Here is a 16373-nt window from a genome sequence, read left to right as displayed (position 1 = left end):
TTGGATGCGACATTTGGTTTATCCATGATGGAAAGGATGATGAAATATAGTCACAGTCTTTGCAACTGAAAAAGTAAAACTAACTTATTACAGCAACATATAAGAATTCAGCCTTAAAAAAAAGCCAAAATAATTAATATTAATAATAACAACAATAATAATTAACCTTCAATATTCTGCACCTTGAAAGTCTGTTGTAAGACTCATGTCTAAAAAAAGTAGTATGAGTATGTATATGTATGCACATGTATAATACACACATATGCATACTCTATATATAGTAATATCCATAAATATTCATTCATATATTCAAATTATATTCATGCCCTTATACTATTACTTAGTGTCAGTTCTGTCTGTGAGTGTCTGTATTCCACACATCAATAACTTTCAAGCTATTTGTACAATAGGCTTGATATAGCTTGTATACATTTTCAAAACATATATAGCTCTTATAGGGACATAAAAAATTTAAACCACTTATTTTGCCTATTCACTTTAAGTCAATATTTCTGTCTAAATACAAGCTTGATCATTTTATCCTTACTGTGTTAACCTGACATTGTAGAACAAGGTTTATTGCAATGTAACTGACTTAAGACTATAAAAAAATGCATGAAAAAGAACTATTGCTTCATGCTTTTCTCACTATTTTCTGATTGGCTGACAACCAGCTGGCCCATAATAAAGAAAGCAGGGGATTAAAAAAAAAATCATCATATTCTGCAAGTGTTGTATATTAAATTATATGGTTATATTAAAATATACTACATTTCAATGTATAAATGGTTGCCCATAGCACCAATCCACACTGAAAAGTCACACTGAAGCATACAGATTCATGTCTCAGTAAGATACTGTTTATTTGTTGGACTCTATGATTGCAGAGGGTTTTCCAATCTAAATGATTTTGGTGATGCTGTAAATAAAACTATGTGTGCCACATAAAGACAGAAAGTTGATCTACTCTGACTGACAAATTCAGATATTGCTGGCATCTCTCATCACTGCAAGCAAACTGAACTGGGTTTGCTAAGGTTTGCACTCCAGTGTTTCGGGGGGGGGGGCAGGTACAGGGTGGGCTTATCTCTGAGAAGCTGCCAGAAACTTCCACTTCCCCCTGGTCTGATGGAGCCAATGCCAGCCAGCTTCAGGATAACCCAGTGCTGGCCAAGGCTGAGCCCATCAGTGACAGTGGTAGCACCTCTGCAAAAACAGCTAAGATGATAGAAAAAAACCCAACAAATGAAACTGGGCAACTGCAGCCAGAAAAAAGTATGAGGATTACTATGAGAAACAGCTCTGTAGACACCAAAAATCAGTACAGAAGAAAAAGGGAGGAGGTGCTGCAGGCACCAGAGCAAGATTCCCCTATAGCCTGTGGTGAGCCCATGGTGACACAGCTTGTGCCCCTGCAGCCCGTGGAGGGCCACGGTGGAAGCAGAGATCTCCCTGCCAGCGCATGGACAACCTCATGGCAAAACAGGTGGATGTCCAAAGGAGGCTGTGACCCTTCCTGTGGGAAGCCTGAACATGCCTCAAGCAGCAGCTGTGGCCCCATGGAGAGAGGAGTCCGTACTGGAGCAGGTTTCCTGGCAGGAGCTGTGACCCTGTGGGAGACCCATGCTGGAGCAGGCTGTTCCTGAAAGACTGCACTCAGTGGAAGGAAACCATGCTGCAGCAGTTTGTAAAGAGCCACAGGCCATGGGAAGTAACTTGTATTCTCATATATGAGAGAAGTTCTTGGAGGACTCTCTCTTGGGAGGCAGCTCATACTGGAGCAAAGGAAGAGTGTAAAGGAAGAAGGAGCAACAGAAATTATGTGATTAACTGACTGCACCCAGCTCCCAGCCAGGAACAACCCACCACAGCAACCCTTATGACAACTACTGTACATCTTGTCCACATTTTCTGTCAAAAATTTTTAAAAATTACTTTTGCTAGTAGAAAAGATGGGAAAAAATCATGCTACTGGCAGAGCTGGTTGATTCTTAAGGCTCTCTATTCATCAACTTGGAAGGCAGGACTTCCAGAATACAAGTTATGTCCTGTAAACAAATTCTGCTGACATCACCTGCATAACAATTGTAGCATATACCTAAAGAATAGCTGTTCTCTCTTTTCAAGCAAAATAAACTACTTAAACTACTACTTAGTTGTGTGCTTATGAAAAAGCTGTTTCTTTTTTGACTATTATAGAACATTTCTCAACTAAATATCATGTGACTTCTTACCTGGCAAACAGCTACAGTAAAATTCAACCAAGCAAATCGTGGCAATCACCTCCATTTTTACAGGGCTTGGAGGAACATTCATCAATATCCGTGAACAGTTTTTGTCTGACAGAAAAGAAAATTAAACATTAAAACTATAAATCATGCTGGGAGAGTAGAAAAGCTGCTTCACAGTACAGTCAACAACTGCATAATTTGGCTTTTCCACATTGGAAATGCCTATTTTATTTCTGCCTTTACAGTTTCCAAAACTAGAGATATTCATAGAACATAGCAGATAGTTTAACAAATGTTTAAAAAGAATAAATATGAACAGCATTTGCAAAAACATTCCTTGCATATTTTAGTATCACAACTCAATACCATAATTAACTAGACTTATATGCTACTTCAAAAAAAAAAGTTTTAGAGATTTAGTCACCTTGGTAACAATAGCAAGAAAAAAATATTTCTCAAAGTTGCATTCATATTTCCAGATGAATGCCATTTCTCAGACCCAACAGAAACCCACCAGTTCACTCAGCTAGCTTTCTCATTTTTCTGCTTTTATATAGATTTAATTGAGCTTGTAATTCAATTTTTTTTTCAAATCTGAAACAACAATAACATAGCAAAAATACAAAAGATACAGAGAGTGCATAATTTAGAAGACAATGGAATAGGTGGCCGATGAAAACAGTTAACTCATTGGACATACCAAACAAAAATCCCGTCTCCCGTTTCTCTATTGTGCTCTACATTAATTTACGGGCAATCCCTACCTAGGCGGTTATAAATACTGGATCTTTCTGAACAAAAATTGATCAGAATAGATGGGACAAATATATAGGCTAGGAGCTCACATGAATACCAGAAGTTAAGCCAATGACAGAGAAGGAAAACTGTAACTATCACTGATGCGAAAAAGCAGAACTTTTGTTTGGTTGCTCCTTGCAGAAATTGTGGAGGTTCCTTGTCTCACTTTAATCAAGATATACCAGATAGATAATGCATCCCATGGACCTCAGTCTAAGGAGCTAATTTAAGGATCATTGGGGGGTTTCTAGGGTCCTTCTGGACAAACAAGGCTTGGGGGGGCAGGGCAATTATAGATTCATTACACAATAAATGATGGATGGCCGAGGGTGTCACCTTGCAGTTCTGTCTTCCTTAACTATGTGATGTACTTTCAGCTAACATACATTTGCCCTGGTTTAGGGCAAATTTGGGAGAAAAAACCCTGAATGGGAATCACTTGGGACCAAACCCAAATGGCCCCTCCCCAAAACTGGTCCGGTAAAAACTTCCTCGGAGAAAATGGAAAAAAACTATTTTACTTAACAAACAAAGTGCCCACAAGTAACAAAGAATGAATAGTATAAACAATAAAACCTCTTGTTCTGGAGTGAGATAGCAAATTGAGAAAGTCCTTGCCGTGGGTGTAGCTCGGCTCTCTCTCAGTCTCTCATCAGCCCCAGTCCCTCCAGTGCTGCTGGAAAATGGCCGAGGTCCAGGCCCCGGTGGGCTGCAGATGCAGCCCCCAGTGCTCCCCTGGGTTTTCAGTCCAGAGCAGGTTTAAACAGTCCCAAGAAAAAAAAAATCAACACCAAAAAAAACACAAAAACAATCCAGGGAACTTCTCTGCTCTAGCTAGCTGAAACTAACTAAAAGCAAAAAAGATCTCTGTCCTGCAGTCTCTCCAAGCCTCCGCCAAACACCCTGTCTGGAGAAGAATGTGGAGGAGTCAGGCAGCTTTCTCAAAACAAACTCCGCACTTCTTGCTCCCCCCTTTGCTCCAGAACCAGTCTTAAAAGAACAAGAACTCAATATACAACACAACCAGAAACAGATAATTGGGGATACAAGCATCATAAAGTCACGCTGGGACAATGTAAAAATAGAATGTATGCAAAAATCAAATTAAATGGTCAAGAGAGAAAGTGGAGAAGACAGAGGAAGGGAAAAAAAAACCCCAACATTTAGAAAAAGGTTTAAGGGTATGGAAACAGAAACTCATAGAAAAGGATAATGATAGAAACCAGGTAAGATTTTGACATTTTGTGGAAAATACTGCAGAGTCACACACAATTTGCTGTATATAATGATTAAACACAGATCACAAATCCAGTAGAATCAGTTTAAAGAAACCTTAAATTTTTTATAGCTTGTGGGTTTTTCTGTTGTTGTTTTTAAATAGCTAAAAGAACTAGCAGAATCCTTAACAACACAGGACTTGGACCCATAGAGTATTTAATTATAAAACCATAATTTTTGAAAGGAGTCATCTTTCAAAAATTCAAAGATATTTGGATGTACTATTGGTAATTTTTCATGCCATTGTGGAAAAAGTGCAAGTTACTTGATTCAAAGTTTAAGGGAAAAGTACTCTCTGACTATAAGGAAAGAAATTTTAAAAACCTGGCTGAGGACAGTCAAAATCCATGGAGAGGGAGAAGAGGGTGAGCAACATAAAAATAAAGGAATTCAGAAGAACTTCAAGGACTGTAGAAAAGTTCTGATTTGAAACCTTATAAAGAGTGAACATCTACCTGAAAAGGTAATTAAGAAAGCTGCTGCTTTTATAACTATACAAAGACAAACTTTCTTTTTGTGGGAGAAAGACACTGGATATTAGGAGACCAAACATGGCACTTCCTGATTTTCAAAGCATGAGAAAAGCCCAGCTGACAAAAAAGCAGGTTGAATTGCTAAGGATAAACAAAAATGTACAACACAAATATGTAGACATGAACTCAGACCAGCAAAATCATGTAACTATTATAGAATGGTCAGAGAAACAAGAAATTATTATTCATATCAAAGATGAAGGAAACATGTGGTTTGCCATCCAGTAAAGAAGGATGGCTATTGATAATGGTAATCAATGCTTCTTCTGCCTCAATCATCAGTAAAAAGACCAGCTGTAAAGCAGCTCATTATCATAATTAGTACTTATGATTGAAGGGCAAAACTTCAGTGTTGAATACAGAAGAAAAGCTGTAGAATTGTCAGATGAGTTAAATAGTTGGATAGGCTGGTCTTATGAACTATACCTTGGGTACCAGTGGACAAAAACTCAATAGTTTTCATTGTGAACCTGTGAAAAATAGATAAAGTACATGAAATCTGACTAAAATCAGCCTTTTGCAAAAGAATAAAAGGAAAAGACATGAAATTATAAATCCATTTGTGAAAATTCTGTTCCTAGAAGTAGTATTGGGAAAAGCTTTAAAGTGTTTTCTTGCAAGAAACTATAAATATGATACAGTTAATAAACAAAATGGGCCTTATATAAGCAAATTGATTCCCTTTGGCACTAAATTTACACAATTTTTAGATAACAAAACCCAGTAGCATATGTCTTGCTCCTTCTGTTCAGTAATGTTTCTTCCATTTTTTGTGAAATCACAATAATTGTTCTACATAGAAACTATAAGAGAATATTATCAGATGAGTAAAACTTTATGGAAAGCCATATTCATGCATTAGTTATTAGTGGGTTTGCTACCAGACTGGATGAATGAATTGCACAAGTTTTGAAAGAAATCTACTGTCTATTCAATTCCACTATACTTTTTTCAACAATCTAGAAGGTGGACAGCAAAATTAGCTCACTGATGACAATACAAAAAGGTACATTGAAGAACAGGATTAGAAGTCTTAATGAATTTTGACAAATTGATAATAGAGTTTGATATAACAAATGCAATCCAATCAGAAGAGAAGACACAGTGCAGAAAATCATGAGTAAAACAGGAACAGATGCCAGAATTTTGTTTTAAAACAAATAGTTTGCTGGGATACATAAAAAAGATCATATCCAGTTAGAAGGATAAAATTATCCTTCCATTCTCATCTTACTGAACTAAAGCTGCATTTGGAGTGTTTTTCATTGTGCGGTGAGGTGCATTCAAGAAAATTGTGGGTGAAATCAGAGTCCATATGAACATGTTAGGAATGACAAACAGCTCAAAAGCATGACCTTTTAGGATGAACAAAATAAAAAGTTATCAGTTTGCTGTGTTCGTAGTAGATGGGGTGAGAAGTAATGAATTTAAACTGCAGTGAAATATTAGACTGTAAGGAAATCCTTGTAATCCTTGTAACACACATTGGAAAGGTTCCCCCAAGAAAATAAGGAGTCTTTGGACTTTAAGAAGATACATATCTGAGGAAGCAACAGAGTATATGTTTTTGCTGAGATAAGAATGAAACAGATTATCATTAGTATTTTGTTTCAGCGTTGTGATTATATCATTTACAGGGCATAAATTCTGTTTATAACACTGAAGGAAGTCCAAAGACTTATGTTTGTGTAATGAGTTGGATTGTCTGGAAGCTTGCTTTGCCTTATGGTAAAAGTCTTAAGTTACTTGATGTGTGATAACTGTGCTCTGATTTTGGAACCTAGTGTGTCTGTACTCTGTTTCTCCATCAAAACACATTTCTACATTAGTGCTATAAAAGAGAGGTGAGCCCAGGCTTGCAGCAGACAAGAAAAACAGTGTAAAAGTATTAAGGCTTGCAGGAAGAGACAAATACATTCTTCCAGCACACCATAAATGCACAGGGTTGAAATTACAGAGGGACAGATACTAAGGCCTACCCTTCTAAAGAAAGCAGTGCAGCTTTTGGCACATTCAGTCTGAATTCACCTCTCAAATTTTTCTCATGACAAAACCACAGTGAGGCAAATGAGGCATTTTATACTTCCCTAAGTCTCTTTTTCTGTAGGCAAATGTGAAAAGTCCTCACTCATCATACTGACTTTTAAACGGATACCTCATTTCCACTCTCACTTCCTTTCCTGCCTCTCATTTCCACAAGGAACCAAGCCTACACACCAAGTGAAATCTTGTGATAACTTTTATCTAGCTAAACAATACATTTTTCAATGTATTGCAGGTCACTTCTGGTCACTTGTAGTTTTCAGATACAAGCACAGAAAAAAAGCATGCAGATTATAGCTACTGAACTGTAGCTGAAGTGTATGTGGGGAAACAACAAAAGAAATTTGGAAAGACTGGTGAAGATCTCAGCATATGAGCGCTATTGCAGTGCTGTGATAAAAAAAATCTCAGATGTATTTAACTAAAACAAAAAATGAACTTTGATGTGTAAAATGCCTCTGCATAAAACATTGATTAGAATGTTCCATATTTAAAAATAAGTGGGAAGGGTGCAAGAAAAGCTACACAATTTATTCAGCAATGGAAGAAAGCATGCTGTCGGCAAAGGCTTAAAGAGCTCCATCTGTTACATTTAGAAGAGACAAAACCAAAAAGTGACTTGATTACAGCGTGTAAGTATCTTTACAAAGAGAAAATACTTAAGTAGCAAGAGCTTTTTCATTTTGTGTAGAAAAGGTGATGAGATGCAATAGCTCAAAGTTGAACACAAAAACTTTAAATAAAATATTTAATATAAACTTCTAAATCTGATGCTGGTTACTACTAAAAAAAAAAAGTCAGTGAAATTCTGGCTTCTTTTCATGCATTCAAATCAGGATTGAATGCTTCTGGATTCATTGTATGCTTTAATCAAAACTAGAGTAATTAGGTTCAGTACAAGGCGGTTAATGGCAAATAATTAACTTCCTTCTGGTACACAGACCTAATACAGAGCATACAACCAGCAACCTATGTATTGTAAGAAGACTTGCAGAATAAATAAACTCATCCTGTAGCCCTCTTTGTGTCTTTCCTCTGAAAACAGCAAAACAATTTAGTGAGACAGGTATATTTCTGTGACAGTAGTAGCCCACCCCAAGGCATCCAGGCTCTGTAGCATCATTTTCATCATGTGAAATGTGCACGTCCTGTTCTTGGACATTTTGGAGGTTACTAGGATAAATAGGTGCAAGGTGTTACTCTATTGTTACCAGAACAAGTAGCCAATGCTCTTCCATTTCTTGCCTGGCTACCAATGAGCCAAGGGGAAATAAAAAATCTCCTTATGAAAGTTGTGCAAACAGCTTTAAAAAACATCATTCTGCATTTAACATATTTCCCCTCCCGCCTCAAGACTCCTCAGCAGCCTCCAGTCAACACACTGTTGATGAGAGTCAAGCCGTCATGTAATGTTCCCACTATCCCCACTAAAGCCCTGGCACATGGCACTGCCATTGCTAGCCACTGCTCAGATGTCAAGCTAAGAGCAAGGGGCTCAGAACTCTTCTAGTGGGCAGGTTGCTGTTAGATCTATAGAATCATGGGATGGTTTGGTCTCGAGATTATATTACAGATCAGCTAGTGCTAACCACTATGCCATGGGGAAGAACACTTTCCATGAGACCAAGTCACATAATGTCCAAACCAACCTGGTCCTGAACACTGCTAGGGATGGGACATCCATAGAAATAAAAGAAAAAAGACATGACAAAGAGGAAAACCAAAGAATAAAGGAAAAAAAAAAAAAGAAGCAAGTTACTAAAGATGCCACCAAATAAGTCTCCTATTTAGTGTAATCATATCAAAACTGATAGTGTCACACCTTTTATAGTATGACTCTATCAAAGCAAAGGATGTCAAAAGATAATTGTCTCATTGTTTAAAAAGACAACCCAGTATATACTGGTAAATATAATCTAGTATCAAAAAATCCACTATGAAGCTAGTTGGTATTGCAAAGGCAGTGCTGAAAAACAGGCTTTTTCCAACATCAATGGTTTGGTGGATTTTTTTTCACAATAAGAACCATATGCTAGAAAAAAATCTAAACAAACACTAAATAAAATAATTCTTATCTAAGATGCCACTTCTGTTTCTCAAATTCATTAACAGAATAACTGTAAGGGATGAAAAATGTACACTGGGGAAGTTGCTTGGATGATGATTTTTTTATGTCAGGGTTTATTCACTGATTGCTCAGGCCATAACAGAAAATTAAATCCTAATAGATTTCTTGTGGCAATTATAGCAAAAATTTTGATTGAAATTCTTGGTATTCATATGTTATTTTATAGATGTACTCAGATGTAAAAAGTTAAAGCAGTGCTCATTCTGCTGGCACATTACTGTTCGTTGTATGTTCATTGTTAATGTCATTGTATCAATGATGTTAACAGAAAAATATGGAGTTAAGGAAAAATGAGGTTTATTTTCCACAGTAATTCAGGAAGACTAAACATTTCAGACACAGGTTCCACTGTTTTCTGTGTGTGTTTTAATCACTGTATGAGCTTTTCTGGACATGATTGTTTGTCTTTTTTTTTAAAATGATAAGAGACTCCTAGCAACTGACAACATTTTAAAATTGAAAATCAAGCCTATTCATGTAAAATTATTATCTTCCAATTTATCTAAAAGTAATTAAGTACATAGTCACACCCAGAAAGATATTGTTGGGTGCTCTACGTACATTATGTTATGCATGACAGCTGGAATCACTACTAAAAGAACCTACCATTATATCTGAAATAATGAAGATAAACTGGAATACAAAAATAATCTCATAACACCTTCAGAAGAGCAAAGATAAAGAAAATTCCAAGCTAATTAAAGTTTTGATTGAAGAATTAACTTATCTTTTGTCAGGCGGTTCCAACTATTATTATTCACTATCTAATTTAAACCAATCATGCTTAGTATTTGCAGATGGAATGCTATTGGAGAAATGTTCCATTTGATTCTCTCATCAAAGAAAAAAAAACAAACCCTGAGCAACTTTGCTTATATTTAAAATTATTGGAAAAAGCAAATGGATTTGCTTTTCTTTCATGCAGTTCATTAACTTTTGAGTATTATTTTATCAAAATTTTTATATAATGTAATTTGCAGCATGTTGAAAGTTGAACAAATTTTTCTGCACTCTACTGATTTTTTTTTCTCATTCAAGTGTTCTAACCTGAATTCCCTCAAAGAAAAGCAGGTACATTTACACATGACATGACAATAAACGTTCTCTAATAACTCAGACATACTCAGTGAATACATTTCCATGTATGCATAAATGTTTATTTTCCAGCATGTTAAGTTTGAACACCCCACTGTGGGAAACCTGCCCTCAGCAACCTGCCACTTACCGTGTTTGTGGCAACCAGCAGCCCATCTGCACTGTTCCAGCTGAGCAGGGGAAAGGAAGTCAGCACTTCACTCCTCCATTGCCTGCTATGAGTCAGAGCTCTGCTGGCCAGGAACCTGAGGAATCATCCTTCTCTCTAGTCGTCAGCTTCCAGGTTTTGTTTTGGTTTGAAAAACCTTAGCACTTTGACTAGAGCTCAGACAGAAGCACGTTGTTTAAATGAACTTGGTCATTAGGTGACATCACAGAAAAGACCTGGCTTTTAAGCTGCCTCTCTGATGGTCATAAGGGCTGATTGATGTGGAACAATAATCTGATGCATGACATGCAAATGAGACTGAGTTTTTGTGATTGACTCTAAGAGTGGGTGAGCAACCATAGATCACAGAATCAATTAGGTTGGAATAGACCTCCCAGGATCATCAAGTCTAGCCTTTGACCAATGCTTAAACCATAGCACTATGGGCCATGTCCAGTCATTTCTTGAACATCTCCATTGTTCATGACTCCACCACCTCCCTGCCAGCCCATTTCAATGCTTGACAACTCTTTCCATTAAGAAATTCTTCCTGATGTCCAACCTGAACCTCCCCTGGTGCAGCTGTGTCCTCTTGTCTGTCACTGGCTGTCTGGGACAAAAGGCCAACCCCCACCTTGCCAGAACAGCTTTTTGGGTAGAGGTAGATCTCTCAGGCCAGTTTTTTTCCTTTGAATTGTTTGAGACAGTACATCTTCTGATTAACAAACAAAAGAGTGACTCAATAATTTAGCAGTTGTCCTAATAGTAACTAAAAGCATCTATGTCAGCATCTATGTGCCTAAAATAGAACAACTTTTGCAGGCATACTGAAAACAAAGCTTAGAATACCACAGGAAAAGAGTACACAGGAAAGATTTTTTGGAAGCCCAGAGAAAGTTACCATCCTGTATCTTGTGATTGGCTTGAGCTGAGCTGCAAGACCTTGAACATCTTTGTATAATTTTGGTTTTCAAATGTTCAGTGTTGCAGTGCTCACTTGCTTAGCCACAAGGTCTATTAGAGAATTCCTAAAGCCCAATAGGATGAGACATGACAGAGGAAACTATACAGATTTGATCTTCAGAAAGCATATTAAAAGGCTTGTGTATTTATTTAGTCTCTTGTGTAAATTTAAGTCAATCTGTGACTGATAGTAGATTTTGACTGTTGATTCATGCTTTCTCATTATAATGTTAATCATTAATGAGACATGGGCAAAACTTAGAGGAAAGTGCATTTTACACAGAGAGAATTCATATAGACCATGTTATAAGTGAGGAAGTCAGATTAAGAATCTCATGCATATAAACTACAACTACAAAATTCAGTGCTAAGTGATGAAATAAAAATCACTTCGTAATCAAGTTTTTTCTACCCAGCATTCACTGCTGTCACTTTACTAACATAGGGCTCCTCCATATACATAAACAACTTTGAAATACTTTTAATTAATAATCAAATAAATAATTAAATTAATATATTTCAACATTTAAAATAGAAAAAGGGCGAACAATGGAAAAATATAATCCCATCATTTATTTAAGATTAAACCCCTATGCTTTCTCATTCAAAACCACTGAATTACAGAGTTCTTTAGTTCCAATTACTTATTTTACCATAGAGAATCCACTCAAATAATGATAATGGTCAGTAATCACACCTCATAAAACTGCCTTCTCCTTCTGTATCATTGATGAATTCGAGCACTCTCCCAGTGATGTTTTGAGTTGTTTTACTACCTAATGGATTATAGGTATCCCACTGTTCAATATTGAAATATCCTACTTCACCTATCTTCAGGTTTAGATGTGTTGAGCAAGATGTTCTCTAATTTTTGAGGCTGGCCAGTTTAACAGACTTGGACTGCCTTTACCTATCTCAACTTCCAGATGTTCTCAAAACCCCTTTATTTGGCAAAATCAAATAAAATACTGTGAGGGAAGGAGGTAGCAGTTTTGCCATCTGTCCATTTGTCCAGCAGCTCTTTAGTAGAGGATAATTACCATAATCCTGTGTATGTAAGTTACCACAGGAGGGCATTTGAGAGTAAGCTTTGATTGTAGGGAAAGTATTTTCCTGGTCTTTCTCCGGACCTGCTTGTCTTGGACAGAGTAAAGAAAATTCTATGCAGCAAGTTCCAAAGGCTGGCAGAATTCTGGTGCTCACCCTTTCAGCAACAAACAATTCAGCTGGCAGCAGAAGCTGCAAAAGTGCTTTCTGCTCCTCTCAGGACCCACACAGATGTTTTGGGTGTTCTGGTCCTGCTGGCTTTCCTCTGCAGGAGAGAGTTGCTTCCACCATCCACCTCTGCTCCACGTTGCACATGTGGCTCTGCCTCTTCCCAGCTCTGTTCTCAGGGAAAGACAAAGATCCATCACCTGTGGAGCACCACAGCCTGGTCCAAGGGGTATTCATCCAAGGGGGACTTCGTGTTCCATTCTGCCCTTCCATCAGAGCTTTAGTTCATGACATGATCCCAATCACGATTGATGCCGCCACGCAGACAGCAAACAGGAAAATAAGCAAACAACCAGGCCTAAGGCAAATTTGTACCAGACCAGCTAAGATTCTAAAGGTAATTTTTTTTGGAAATTGCTTTTAATATGATAGGAAAACAAAAGTGTTTAAAAGAAAAATACAAGGTAAAAATCAGTCTTATACAATTAATGGACTTTCTCAAATGTTACTTCCTTGATCAAGTCTCATCAGATGACTACAAGGTGTGATTGACAGGATGCTAGTGGATCTGTTGATGAACTTTTTAACATGTGCCTTCATCAGACATAATTGTTAACAGATAACTGCTCTGTTTATGGTGCTTTTCTACATTGATTATGCGATTTCTACATTGCTTAAATATTAGGTGAATAAAAATTTTTTATATATATACGTTATGTTTCCTTTAGCCCTTAAATAGCTTTTGAGTGTACCACTGTTACTGTGGCAATATCTTTGAATGCCATTTATATAAATCTTAAAACTCAGAAGAACATGGAACACTTTTTTGCTACTGTTTGCCTTTCATAGAAAATAGAAGGCTAGATATCCAGTATTTTGCATCACAGATTATTTCTTGAGAGGCTGAAGCTGTTGCTGGAAGGCATGGGTAGAGCAGACCTAATGAGAGGTTTGGTGGAGAGATCCACAATGACTGACTGTGAATTAACTGTACAAAAAGCATGAGCACAGACAAAAATATTCAGTGTAATTAGAAGGAACCCTGTCACTATTTCTAATTCCAGTCAGTAGGCTGGCTTATTTGTTTTCTTCTGGGAGCTGTCCTGTCTCACAAAAAAAGCCAGTGTGAAGTGAGATCAATAGCACATTCTGGATGGAGTCTTTCACATATGTAACGCAGGAGAAAATTGAACTTTTTCCATATTAGCCTGTTATGCAGCCATGTGAACCTCTATGACTTCAATACAGGCCTCAAGGTATCCATTAAAATCTACTTATAACTCACTTGTAACTTTTTTACAGTCGACAGATTCTGAATCATTCTTTTCTTGGTATGAACAAGGATGTTACTGGCAAACTGCATCAGTATGAATGTAGGATGAAGAATTCCTCCTAAGGAATACATACGCTGTCCCAGGCTTCCTTAGTTATATGAATTTGTAGTCCTGGTTCTATAATGTAGATTCCATCAAATCCCAAAATACTGTTGCTGTGTTTTCAAATGAATAGCTTTCTGTTATGTCTCTCTGTGTCTCCTGGAGCCCCAGCTCCATTTTTGCCCCAGATATCTTGAGAGAGAAACCACAGCCAGAAGGATTTTTTCCCTCAGGGTCCCAAAAGAGCCCAGAGGCTGCAAACCTTTTCCTTTAGAGAGAGCAGGTCCCTGTTGATGGCAAAAGGAAAGAGTGTGCCCTTGGTCCGGGGCGAATCATGGCTTTATTCCGTCTCTGCTCCTGTGGTCCTGCCCCCGCAGGGTCAGGAGCCCTGTCCAGTCCCCGTCCCTGTCCCTGTCCCAAAAGCTAGAGAGCCATTTCCATGTGGTCCCATGGCTTTTACCCGGGGAGGAAGGGGCTAGAGGCAGAGACAAGCCACTACCCAATCAGGGATAAAGTGGGAGTGGAAGAAAGATGGATTACATTCCAGTGTGGGAGGATGGGTGGGGAGAAGGAGCAGAGACAAATGTCATGATACATGGTGGTACAGAAGAAAACATTACAAAACCCAATATAAAAATGAAATGCAATATAAACCCAAATAATGCACAACAAGAGTTTTCCCTGCATTACACAGCTCAAAATGACTGTTAACAACCCACTGCACAAAATTTATACATTTTCCATTTTGATTCCAGCAGTACGGAAGAGAGTTTTAAAAGCTTCTTTTTTTAAAATTTTTCATTAAACTTCTTCTATCTGTAGTAACAAATACTTTGTAATCACCTCTGTTATTTTCAAAGTTGATGCAAAATAATCATATTATGCAAATTCATGATGGCAAAGCCAGTTACCAAAGTAAAAAGGAGAATAAGATCTTACAGGAAATATATCACATCTCAGATTTGTAATAATATAAGAATATGCTTGCATGAATCAAGAAAACTGCTATTACTTTCACAGATTCTAAATCTCTGTGTATTGTCCTGGATTCCTAATGTCCCATCTTCGTACTTTTAACCATTGGCAAAATATGAATGAAGAATCTCTAAACTGAACATCACTGTTGTTACTAGTGGCTTGAAATGCTCTATTTTAAACTAACTTAATTTTGCCTCCTCATCCTTCACTGTTCTACTTGCTTCTTTGACTTTTCATTTCTCCATAATAGAACTCTTCCTTTTTTTCCCCTATCCCGCTGGTCCCCACATATTTTGAGCTCTCCAGACAAATCTGTTGGGTTTTTTTATTACAAGATCCAGTAATGGTGTATGATTTCTTAGGCTACCATTGTTTGTCTTCCTGTTACTGCTTATGACTACTGCTGCTCCATTTGCCTCTCTGAAATCAGCAGCTGAAAGTCAGTGTTCAGTGCCTGACATAGTTCTTTAGATGGCATGTATTTGGAGATATTTCATTTTGAGAAAAAATTGGAGACAAAACATTTCCTGATTTCCCCACGATCCTGTTAGATGCTTCTGGCATAAAACAGAGCCTTGAAGACTCTTCCTGATGCAAAGGCTATTTTCTTAAACCTGTTAGACACAGAAATACTTGTGCAACTTACAAGAATTTATCGTAAGGATCTGATGGCAACTTTCTTAAAGAGAAATTAAATTGTGTTCTTGTTACCATCTCAACCAAGTATGGCTGTGAAAAAATCTTCTGAAAAAAATAGCACCAGCTACCTGCTCACCTATGTTTCATAGACTAGGTGTTTTTGAACAATTTTTTTCTTCTATGCAAAACACAGTTTTGCTTTCCATACATACACTGCTTTAATTTTGATCATATTAGGAGGGAAGTTAAAACAGATTGTCAATCACACAGAACCCTTTAGCATTTTATTAATGCTAAAACATGGAACAAAATGCAATTAATTTCAGAAAGATAGAAAGAGTTTAACTAGTTAATGTCTTTTCCAAGTTAAAATAAATCTTACCAGTGAATCCTGGAGGACAAGCACAGCTGTAGTCTGCAACCAGGTCTAAACAAGTTGAATTGCTTTTACAGAAGCCATAAGTGCACTCATCAAAGTTGATTTCACAGTTCAGGCCTACAAATCCTTGGAAATAAAAAAAAAGAGCTATGCATTATTCAGCTATATCTGTGCTTTATTTTTCTAAAGCAATGTCTTTAGGTCCCTTGTTTTCAATTAACTCTTGTAAAAAATGATCTTGAATCCTTATGGAAAGATAATTCTAAAAGTTTTTTCTCTCTGCCATTAATAGGAAAATGCATATTTTTCTGTCAAATGTACCTTAAAAGGAGTCAATAAATGAAAGCAAAATTTAGGATTCAGTGTGTTCATTAATCTAGTCCAACTTTTAGTTGAGCAGAGACTTAAGAATTTATGTATCTGCTACCATTTTGACAGTATTACAGATGAAGTGAAGCTGGGATTTGGATATCTGTTGCCAAAATAAAAAGCAGCTCTTAAAAGCTTTCTTAAAATCACTTCTCAAATACTTGCTTTTCTACTTTTTCTTCATTTGTTTTACAGAACCA

General features: G+C 37.1%; 1 protein-coding gene across 1 annotated transcript in view; it reads right to left on the bottom strand.

The window, feature by feature from the left end:
- The window catches only part of EYS (eyes shut homolog), a 718062-nt gene that overhangs the window by 555748 nt on the left and 145941 nt on the right, over positions 1-16373 (bottom strand). The window contains 4 exon segments of the mRNA XM_040058168.2: positions 2235-2259; positions 2261-2328; positions 2331-2339; positions 15808-15930. Of these exon segments, the coding sequence (XP_039914102.1) occupies positions 2235-2259; positions 2261-2328; positions 2331-2339; positions 15808-15930 (225 nt within the window).

The sequence above is a fragment of the Hirundo rustica genome, chromosome 3 (genome assembly GCF_015227805.2).
Source record: "Hirundo rustica isolate bHirRus1 chromosome 3, bHirRus1.pri.v3, whole genome shotgun sequence".
NCBI lineage: Eukaryota > Metazoa > Chordata > Aves > Passeriformes > Hirundinidae > Hirundo > Hirundo rustica.
The sequence above is the reverse complement of the archived record's forward strand: the minus strand, read 5'-3'. Positions and strand labels throughout refer to the sequence as shown.